Source organism: Doryrhamphus excisus, chromosome 7, assembly GCF_030265055.1.
Source record: "Doryrhamphus excisus isolate RoL2022-K1 chromosome 7, RoL_Dexc_1.0, whole genome shotgun sequence".
NCBI classification, from domain to species: domain Eukaryota; kingdom Metazoa; phylum Chordata; class Actinopteri; order Syngnathiformes; family Syngnathidae; genus Doryrhamphus; species Doryrhamphus excisus.
Window position 1 is genome coordinate 11,373,965 of NC_080472.1, and position 11,458 is coordinate 11,385,422.

The window sequence follows — 11,458 nt, forward strand, 5'->3', positions numbered from 1 at the left end:
GGATGGGGGTTCATGTAAAAACATTTAATTTCCTTTGTCATACCACCTGTTACCACATGGGGTCGCAAAACCTGCAAAACAAAGCTTTGACAAAGCTAGGACTTTCTTTGAAATACTTAAAATATATAATTTTAATTCCCAAAATATGACAGCTAAACATTGAAAGATTTTTTAAAAGAAATTGAAAGGCATTTTTTTATAATTGCCAAAATATTTCATACAATATGATTGTATGAAAATATGCTTTTGATATATTTTAATTCATGTAATAATAATAAAGTTGTTTAGACACTTGTGTCTGTGATGCATGTGTCATGTTCTACTGTACATCCATATTTCCTGCACCACATCTTAGTAAACATCTTAGTCAGTTAGCACGCAAAGTGGAATTGTGCCAGCACTTTGCTGTGAGGTGTGCATTGCAGAGCTGATGTGTGTGTGTGTGTGTGTGCAGGTGCATCGTGCAAGCGTGAGGTTGCGGTGACTGGAAAGCTTGTGCTTGTGTGTGTTTGTGTGTCATTTCAACAGCGAGCGACCACATCCTCTCTCCTTCTATGACCTTTGATTCGCTCAACAACAGCAACAACTTTGATCTGACTTCATCGCCTCTGTCGCCAAGTTCGTGTTTGTAAAAAAACATGGTTACACTTCAACAACACGAGTCTTGCTGCAGTACACAAGTACTCCGATGTCAACTTGGCATTGCTGGGATGTCTTCGTGTCCTTCATCACTCTCGTTGAATAACACCAAAGCACACAGTTGGTACCATGGAATACTTTTATTCAGCAAACAGGTCACACAATCAATAGCAGAGCAATCAAACAGAAAGGACTTCCCTTCTTTAGCCGCTTTTCCTCGAGGAGACCTGAAACAAACACACCAGGGAATGCCAGCGTTAGTACACTATACCTCTAAAGTCACACAACCTCAGAGATTGAACGGTCCACACCTCTAAAGTCACACAACCTCAGAGATTGAACATTCCACGCCTCTAAAGTCACACAACCTCAGAGATTGAACGGTCCACGCCTCTAAAGTCACACAACCTCAGAGATTGAACATTCCACGCCTCTAAAGTCACACAACCTCAGAGATTGAATGGTCCACACCTCTAAAGTCACACACAACCTCAGAGATTGAACGATCCACGCCTCTAAAGTCACCCAGAACCTCATAGATTGAACGATCCACACCTCTAACGTCCCCCAGAACCTGAGAAGGCGAGGTAAAAAGGTGGTGTGTAGCTTTAAGAAAGGTGGTATGGTCAGTTGCTGAGTGATGAGTAACTAGTGAATGTAAATGAAAGATATGATACATATACGGCGTCCATATGATGTCATGCATGTCCTCCAGGTCCCGTGAAGTAACCAGGAGGCCAAATAGAACATCCCCCAAATAAATATGCTCTTGTTGTGTTTGAAGCCAGATAGAAGGCCGCATGGGGTCCAACCAACCCGAAGCTTCCAGATCAGCAAGAAGACGAAGGCGCCGTAGACGCAGCTCTTGGCGATGAGGACGCTGTAGGAGAGTTTGGCGCTCTGCGAGATCTTCAGGAAGTTTTCTGCAGCGGGACGAGAAGGTTTAGAAAGCAGCGAGGCGTGTGAAAGCTTTCAGGCGAGCGGACAGACCTCGTGTCACGGCGCCTTCCTCCCCCCAGCCTGGAAGCAAGGAGAAGATGCCGACGTGAGGAAGGGAAGACGATTGCTGACGATGGGAAACGGAACTGACCTTTCTCTCCGTTGACGGACGCGGGATAGTCGACCGTTTCGTTCCCGTTGAAGAACCGGACCACGCACGTGAATTCCGTGTCGGAGTCGAACCAGCTGCCGGCCGGGACCCTCAGCCTGCTGGTGATGCTGTAGTGGTCCCCGCTCCGCAGGGCCTGGGCGTCTGTGGCCACGCCCCTGCTCACCTCCTTCTGGTTGATCTTCCACACCACGCTGACGTGGTCCGGATAGAACCCGGTGGCCACGCACACCAAAGTCTTCTTCTTCTCGTCGTCCTTGTGGTCGCTGCACTCGTGTGGCGAAGGTTTGAGCAAGGTCACCTTTGGTGGCGTGATGTTCAGGTCGGGTTCTTAGGTTTGGAGAAAACACAGAAAGGAGTGGTCCTAAAGTTCTAGCACCATCACTAAGCACTACAATCCTGACGTACATCTTCTGGAAAACACTCAAGTCCAACATAACCTCCGTCTTTCTGGAAGCCTCCTTCATCAGCTTGGCTTTCCCACAAAGCTGGGATACGTCGTTTAGGAGAAGCAGACTAGAAGATGGATGGACATGTTTTACAATTTAGTCGTGGATGAACGTCCATCTCCAAGAAGCTTTTTCGGAAAACACCACATCTTTTCCACGGGAGTCGTCAATCAAGCTAGCATGCTAGCATGTGTGCTCTTGGAAAGACAATTTCATGGTGGTCACCTCATTTGGGGCCTTTGAGTCTTCCACAAACCTGATGTCCACCTTTCCCATTTCAGAGCCGTCAATCAAGCCAACTTTCCCGACCATTGACGGCTATTTCATTCCAAGTAAACCTAACCTACTTCCTGTCGCCATAGTCCTCCGCCAGCTGACTAGTCGGGGATGATTTTGACATGAGATTGAACGTTACTTTCACCAAAAATATTGTGTATTCTAGCGGCCCCGCCTCCACCCGCAGAGATGCGCATATGCATTCATGTTGTGACAAGGAAGCATGTAACGGAGATAAAAAGAGCAGATATGCCGGAATGATTTTCAAGTTCATTTAGCACATTTCAACGTCGTCCTCGCCGTCCATTTTAGCCGTATACTTCCACGTGTTGTTTTTTTTTTGTGTGTTTTACCCCCAGCAGCGTATTTCATGGCGTTTTCTTCCCTCACGCCGCCAAAGTACGCGTGTAGACACGGAGCTGCTCACATTGATGCAATATCAAAAAGACAAAACGTGTGACAGTTTGTGCTGGTTTACCACACGTGAAGCAAACACAAAGAAGTCACAGGCGGCATCTCGGCGTGCCGCTTCCGTCACATGATGTCCTAAAGAAGACTTTATCGGGCGTGCCCAGAGTTTCCATGAGCAGATATGAAAAAGAAGCTGAGAGCCAAATGTTTGATTGCTGCTTAGGAGGGAAAAGTTCAACAAGAAGTATTTGTACTTTAGCAGGAACCTTAACAACCAACACGTCCGTTCCATCCACTGAAATAGCTTCCAAGAGTCCATAGCCGACACGTTTGGATTTGGGTCTCAGCTTTTCTTACCTAAAACGCTGAGTTTGGTCCCCGCGGCGAAAAAAGCTTGGTTGTAGGAGCACAGAGCCTTGCAGCCACGACAGAAAGCTCTTTTTCCTCTGCTGGCCTCTCTTATCTTTCTGTCTGAGCCCCTTGAAGGCAACATCCATGCACGCCGCACCCGCCTCATCGCCTGCACCTGCTGTACTCATGCTAATATGGCCACCGTTTGTCAACATGAACACTAACGTCGTAGCAACACCGACATCCTGCGGGAATCACGTTTCCTTCAGTTGACCAGCCGCCACGACGCTGCGCTTTATTCCTCACTTCGCTTTCACAGAAATCCACTTGACTTGGAAAGCTTTGGATGGGGTCTTAGCTAGGACTGCTAACCTTGTTCCTGCACCGAAGGAAGCTTCACAAGAACCACAAGCAGTACCCCCAACAGCCCGCAAAGACTCTAGTTTGATAGAAAACCCCTTGACATGAAGGAGTCCTCTAAATTCCTTACATGGACTAGTTCTGGTGTCTTACCTAGGACTGTTAGCCTTGTTCCGCCACCAAAGTAAACTTCATCGTAGTTATTCACAGTGCGGTTGTCTCGTGTACCAAACATTGCGACTCTTTTTTTTCCCTCCAATTTGAATTAAAAAATTAAAAACTGTTCCAGATTCCGGAAGCATTTAAATCCCTTACATGGACTAGTTCTGGTGTCTTAGCTAGGACTATCAACCTTGTTCCTGCACCAAAGAAAGCTTCACAAGAACCACAAGCAGTACCCCCAACAGCCCGCAAAGACTCTAGTTTGATAGAAAACCCCTTGACATGAAGGACTCCTCTAAATTCCTTACATGGACTAGTTCTGGTGTCTTACCTAGGACTGTTAACCTTGTTCCGCCACCAAAGTAAACTTCATAGCCAGCGTAGTTATTCACAGTGCGGTTGTCTCGTGTACCAAACATTGCGACTCTTTTTTTTCATGTACCAAACAACACGCTCTTTTTTTCCCTCCAATGTAAAAACAGTTCCAGACTCTGGAGGACTTTAAATTCCTTACATGGACTAGTTCTGGTGTCTTACCTAGGACTGTTAACCTTGTTCCTCCACCAAAGTAAATTTCATCGCCATAACTGGTCACAGTGCGGTTGTCTCGTGTACCAAACATAGCGACTCTTTTTTTTCCCTCCAATTTGAACTCCATTAAAAACAGTTCCAGATTCCGGAAGCATTTAAATTCCTTACATGGACTAGTTCTGGTGTCTTAGCTAGGACTATTAACCTTGTTCCTGCACCAAAGAAAGCTTCACAAGAACCACAAGCAGTACCCCCAACCGCCCGCAAAGACCTTACCTACCTACCTTACCTAGAACTGTTTGATAGAAAACCCCTTGACATGAAGGATTCCTCTAAATTCCTTACATGGACTAGTTCTGGTGTCTTACCTAGGACTGTTAACCTTGTCCCTGTACCAAAGAAAGCTTCATTGCCAGCGTAGTTATTCACAGTGCGGTTGTCTCGTGTACCAAACATCGCTACTCTTTTTTTCCCCTCCAATGTAAAAACAGTTCCAGACTCTGGAGGCCTTTAAATTCCTTACATGGACTAGTTCTGGTGTCTTACCTAGGACTGTTAACCTTGTTCCGCCACCAAAGTAAACTTCATAGCCATCGTAGTTATTCACAGTGCGGTTGTCTCGTGCACCAAACATCGCAACTCTTTTTTCCCCTCCAATTTGAACTCCATTAAAAACAGTTCCAGATTCCGGCAGCATTACCTAGAACTGTTAGCCTTGTTCCTGCGCCGAAGAATGCTGGGTCAATACTGTTCCACACTGTGGTTGGCTCATGCAACAAACTAGGATGATCTTTTGTTCATTGAAAACTGTTTTCTTGTTAGATTTCTTGTTGGACTCTGGGAGCGTTTCTTGCCTTGTCACAGGGCAACTGTTTTGTGGTCTAAAGAAGCCATTTCATCACCAACGTTCTCCAACTTTGGCTGGTCAGACTCAGGAAGCGTTGAACTTCCCAACATGGACTTGTTCTGGTGTCTTACCTAGAACTGTTAGCCTTGTTCCGCCACCAAAGTAAACTTCGGAAGAACTGTGTCACAGTGCAGGTGTCTGGTACCCCAAACATCTCGGAACGACTACGTATTATTCCCAACTTCAGTTTGATTCCACTGGACCGTTTTCAGTCCCTTACCTCGACTTGAAGTAGAGGAAGAAGTGTTAACCCTGTTCCGGCACCAAAGTCGGTGTGGTCTTTCCCACCGAGAACGGTCCCTTTTGTACCCCGGCCAAAGTAGGCGTCATATGTCCCACGGTGTCAGTGGCTCAGCATCCGGAAATCATTGCAAGGCATCCTCACCCAAAACACTTCTCCTTGTTCAATTCCCAAAGAAAACCTCGTAGGAGCCGACTCATTTAGCAAAATCATCCCTTTGGTCCCTTGTCCAGGGTGTCCGTAGTTCCCAGTGGTTCTACTTGGCCGTACTAGTCCAAACCTTTCATGATACTTTTCCATCTTTTGTCCCTTTTCCAAAGAGGGCTTCACCTCTGTTGCCATCCTCATCAAGTCCCAAGTCCTCATCATTGAAAACACCAAAAGCAGTCCAATCATCCAGACTAGCATGAAAAGCTCTGCAAATATTTGGGCTGTGGTCTGTTCCTTTATGGTGACTTCAGTGTATCAATCGGTGCCATCCTGTTAGATGTGGCCCCCTCCCGGCGGTGCACACAGTGGATCTAATGGGAGGAGGTTTTTGTACAGCCCCCCCGTTGCCTTGTATCACCGTGGCCCCCTGTACCCACAGTGTGAACGCTTTGCTCAAAAACCCGCAGCAGTTTTTTTTCATGGTTTTCCATCCCCGCCCACCACCACCACTCTCATGCCCCCCCTCTCTCCGTGCAGCTCCATATCACTGCATGCATCTTCACTCTGAGTACTTCCAGGCTGACTTTCTTATGACATTGCGTAACATACCATAACATAGCATCCCATCATATAATGCTATGCTATGCTGTTATAGCACAACATATGATGGCATAATAGCTTAGCATTGTCAGTGGATACTTGGGTCGTATTATAACTAGCTTGCAGGCCCCCGCTGAAGGCCTGCAACAATCCGACTTGAGCGCATGAACCACGGAGCTAAAAGCCCAGACTGTCAAAGCCACGTTGAGCAGGATTCTGAAGGTCTTGGTGAGGTTGACTTTGACAGCAGAAGTTGACCTAGACTGAAGAAAGACACATCCTAGTTCTTATAGAATATTTGATCTATGAAAGAGGCTTTATTATTGGACACAAGAGCAATCCACTTATTTAAGAATGGGAAAGTCAAATCCCAGTAGAAGTCCTGAACAAGTGGCTTTTGGGTCTGGAACTGGTCTGGTGGGAGTGACTTTGGGAGTTTGGGAGCAGAGGGGATGAAACCGGGATGAGCTGGGTGTTATCCACAAAGCAATACAATGGACATTATTTCACCAAATGTAGGAGGTAGATGATGAGGGGCCCCAGGACACAGCCTTGAGGCACGCCCAAAGTGATGCGGATGACCGGACTTCAGGCTGAGAGATAATGAAACTAAGTCGTGACTGATATGGATGGCGGATATAGTCATGAGATGAGGGGTGTCTATAGCCGCACTCAGATGGAGATGAGAGATGTCCATAGCCGCACTCGGATGGAGATGAGGGATGTCCATAGCCGCACTCGGATGGAGATGAGGGATGTCCATTGCCGCACTCGGATGGAGATGAGGGATGTCCATAGCCGCACTCGGATGGAGATGAGGGATGTCCATAGCCGCACTCGGATGGAGATGAGGGATGTCCATAGCCGCACTCGGATGGAGATGAGGGATGTCCATAGCCGCATTCGGATGGAGATGAGGGATGTCCATAGCCGCACTCGGATGGAGATGAGGGATGTCCATAGCCGCACTCGGATGGAGATGAGGGATGTCCATAGCCGCACTCAGATGGAGATGAGAGATGTCCATAGCCGCACTCAGATGGAGAAGGATGAAGATAGTGAGTAAAGTGCCATGAGGAGGGCGCTAGGGATATCATAATCATAATCTGCATCAACAATGAGAAGTAGACGGGCCCTAGGATGGAACCCTGGGGAACACCACACCGGTAGTATGGATGGAGGAAACCACAACCCCAGCAGTGTATTTGACTTTTGAGTGTCAGTGGTTTCCTTTTGTTCTCTTATCTTCTGGAGGGTTTTTGTGCGCTAGCGTAGTGGTCTTTACGACTGTGGGTACTTGTCGCACCAAAATACTGGCCGCTGTCAGCATTGCGTATCGGTTTGAGGATGTGAAGGTGAGCCATCTTCTCACCGTCGCCACTCACGTTGAAGCGGCTCCTCAAGTGCCCCACCACTGAGGGCTCCTTGTAGTTCACCAAGGCGATCAACTCCAGGGCGGCGGTGCCGGCCAAGCGCCGGTACCACAGGATGGTGTCGTAGTTCTGGATCTGGTGGCGGAAACTTAGTGTCACTTGGTCGTTCTCTTTCCTGAAGACTCCGTGAGGCGCCTGGAAGACCGCTTGGTCTGGGCTCAGCTGGACTCCTGAGAAGACACCAAGGTGTTGAAGACACAACGTCACAAGTAGAGGTCTCTGAAGAGACATAAAAACATTCGGGATCCGGCAGGTGCAGCCTTACCTGTCATGCAGAGGACATTGGTGAAGAAGACCATGAGGCTTGAAGACGGAGGTTTCATGTTGAACGTGGCCACCAAAACAGGCTCTTTGTGGCCGCTTGTGTCTGGCAAGGAGGGGCAGCAAGTCACACAGGAAGTCACTCCATCAGCAACAGAGGACGGGGGCGCTGTTTGCTTTCCAGCATGAATCGGTCCTGTCCTCCTGACTCCCCAGCTCCAGGAGTGTCCCCCGGGTCCTTCATGTCCCCCGTGTCCTTTGTGTCCCCCATGTCCTTCGTGTCCCCCATGTCCCCATTGTCCTTCGTGTCCCCCGTGTCCTTCATGTCTCCCATGTCCTTTGTGTTCGCCGTGTCCTTTGTGCCCACAGTGTCCTTCGTGTCCTGTGTCCTTCGTGTCCCCCGTGTCCTTTGTGTCCCCTATGTCCTTCATGCCCCCCATGTCCTTTGTGTCCGTCGTGTCCTTCATGTCCCCAGTGTCCTTCGTGCCCCCCGTGTCCTTTGTGTCCCCCATGTCCTTTGTGTCCCCCGTGTCTTTTGTGTCCCCAGTGTCCTTTGTGTCCTCTGTGTCCCCGGTGTCCTTTGTGTCCCCCGTGTCCTTCATATCCCCCATGTCCTTTGTGTCCTTTGTGTCCCCTGTGTCCTACGTGTCCCCCGTGTCCTTTGTGTCCCCCGTGTCCTTCATGTCCCCCATTTCCTTTGTGTCCCTCGTGTCCCCCGTGTCCTTCATGTCCCCCTTATCCTTTGTGTCCCCCGTGTCCTTCATGTCCCCAGTGTCCTTCATGCCCCCCATGTTCTTTGTGTCCCCTGTGTCCTTCATGCCCCCCATGTCCTTTGTGTCCCCGGTGTCCTCAGTGTCCTTCGTGTCCCCCATGTCCTTTGTGTCCCCTGTGTCCTTCATGTCCCCAGTGTCCTTTGTGTCCCCCGTGTCCTTCATGTCCCCAGTGTCCTTCATGCCCCTGTGTCCTTTGTGTCCCCCATGTCCTTCATGTCCCCAGTGTCCTTCATGCCCCCCATGTTCTTTGTGTCCCCTGTGTCCTTCATGCCCCCCATGTCCTTTGTGTCCCCTGTGTCCTCAGTGTCCTTCGTGTCCCCTGTTTCCTTTGTGTCCTCAGTGTCCTTTGTGTCCCCAATGTCCTTCATGTCCCCCGTGTCCTTCGTGTCCCCCATGTCCTTTGTGTCCCCCATGTCCCCCGTGTCCTTCATGCCCCCGTGTCCTTTGTGTCCCCCATGTCCTTTGTGTCCTTCATGTCCCCCGTGTCCCCAGTGTCCTTCATGCCCCCCGTGTCCTTTGTGTCCCCCGTGTCCTTCATGTCCCCCATGTCCTTTGTGTCCTTCATGTCCCCTGTGTCCTTCCATCTGCTGTATATCTCATTTGTCTGCAATGCCTTAATTTGAATTTTTGTTGCAGTTTGTTGAGGGTGATCATTTGTAAAAATACTTGGAGGGTTTCTGGGAATGGTCGGGTGAAATAATTTCATGTTGCCCTCACAGGGCTTCTGGGGTCTCTGGTGCCATCCTGTCCACAGGAAAGGTTGTAGGGACATGAAACGTTGAGGAATGGTGTGGAGTAGATGCAAACCCATGTTGCCAGGTGTATGCTAATATTTTATTGTTAATTCATGTTTTATTCATTTTAACGGTACCAACAGTTAAGCTTAGTAACCTTAATGGGCCAATGCAAGGCCATGGAAAGTGGACATGTACCAATCAGGTGTTAGGATCCGCCCACTTATGTTGACCAGTCAGTTTGCCAGTTCAAATAACTTGATGGTGTTGAGGACTGTTGCTGTGGTAACGATGCTGCTGGGAGAAGACATCTGTGAAGACATCAACCATCGGTGGAACCTCCCATTCTAATCTGAATGGTTAGATCCAGGTGGGAGGTTGAGGGGGGGGGGGGGGTGTGGGGGTGTTATTAGGTTTCTGACACGGGGAGACGGCATGGTGCTACACCGTGGTAGCTAGCTGCACAGTAATAAAGTGCACTGCTGTTCAGGGTGAGCGTTTGGATGATCAGATGGCACATTGTGTTCGCCGTGGCGCCCCCTTTGATCTCCACGTCCACACCCTTCTCCACGGTCGGATTGGAGTAATACATGTACCCCAGGAGGTCCATCTGCATGTCTACGTTCTTGTACCAGAGGATCTGGTAGTAGTTCTGAACGCTGTGAGAACACTGGAGAGTGGCCGTCTGTCCCATTTCCTTGAACATGTCGGTGGGAGTCTGGTGGACTTTCTCTCCTGGTGAGAAGATACAGAAGACAAAAGGTGGGCTTATTCCAGCACCGAGAGAAGATGTTGTACAGGCAGCGTGTGTCCGTTGGTACCTGAGAGCAGAGCAATGCTGGCAGCAATGCCGAGGAACCGGAGCACCACCATGACTTTGTGCTCATCTCATGCGGCTGTCACGTCTACTAAATACCTGCAGCGCATGTGGGCGGGGTCAGCGTGTGGTGGCGTAATAACAGGTTCCTGCACGGGTAGACCCCTGGTGGAGCTCAAGCACCGGGCAGGTCGCCTCTTTCTTCATTCAATCAAAAAAAAAAACCCTCTCATGAACAATTCCTTTCAAATGTTCATGTTCTTTTTGTTCAGCAGTGGTTTTGGTCTTGGAGCTCTGCCACAGGCCGTTTTTGTGACGCCTGCAGTTCTTTGGACGTCGTTGTGGGGTCTTTTGTGACCTCTAGGAAGACTCGTCATGAAGACTCGTGCGCTCTTGGGGTCATTTTGGTTGGCCGGCAACCTCTGGGAAGGTTCACCACTCCTTCCATGTTTTTGCCATTTGTGGATAATGGCTCTCACTGTGGTTGGCTGGAGTCCTAAAGCTTTAGAAATGACTTTATAAACTTTTGCAGAAGTTGTTTTTTTCAGACTTTTTCACACAGGACCATGTGGCGTTGAATTTTTTTCACCCTTAATGATAAAATGTTTCATTTTAAAAACTGTATTTTGTGTTTTTATTTCATTATATGAAACACTTCCTCTTGTGTTAGATTTCTGGTATCATCTCTTATGTTAACGGGTTGGTTTTGACCCATATTATGTATTAAATCAGATATAAAATACACTAAAAACAATAAGTTACTATAAAATTTGCTTCTCATGTCTTGGTTACCTTCTTAGGCTTCCTCATCCATGAAAATGTTGCTTTTAATAATTTTGGTGTGGCCATGGAGGCCTTTTTTTGTCACTATCCCCCTCACCTCAAAAGAATCATATTCATAAATTGAAGGTTCTTTTGTTACCTGGCTATTACTGAGGGCTATAGAACATATCTCTTAAATCATTGAGTTGTATTTATTTTCTCATTTTAGTATGAATCACTAAAGAAACATGTATGGTGTTGGGGTGAATTTTGACCCATATATATTCATGTCAAGAAAAGGTAGAAAAAGTGATTGTTTTCAGCAACAGAACTTTAGTATAAAGTGAAATGAAAAAGCAGAACAGGTCCAGATCTTGGTTCACTGTACGTCTTGCCATTCTTTCCATGATCCAAATTGTAAATGTGAAATCAGCCAATCAAATGAGTGAATTCCCCTCACATGTGTGGACCTTGTTTTTCTGCTGGTATACTG

At 47.9% G+C, this 11,458-nt stretch overlaps 1 gene segment (V, D, J or C); it reads right to left on the minus strand.

The window, feature by feature from the left end:
* Positions 1-766: 766 nt before the first annotated feature.
* On the minus strand, positions 767-4,963 carry LOC131132661 (T-cell receptor beta-1 chain C region-like). The segment is given in 5 exon segments: positions 767-866; positions 1,456-1,562; positions 1,630-1,659; positions 1,730-2,077; positions 3,241-4,963. Coding segments are annotated over 5 exon segments (669 nt in total).
* Positions 4,964-11,458: the final 6,495 nt, after the last annotated feature.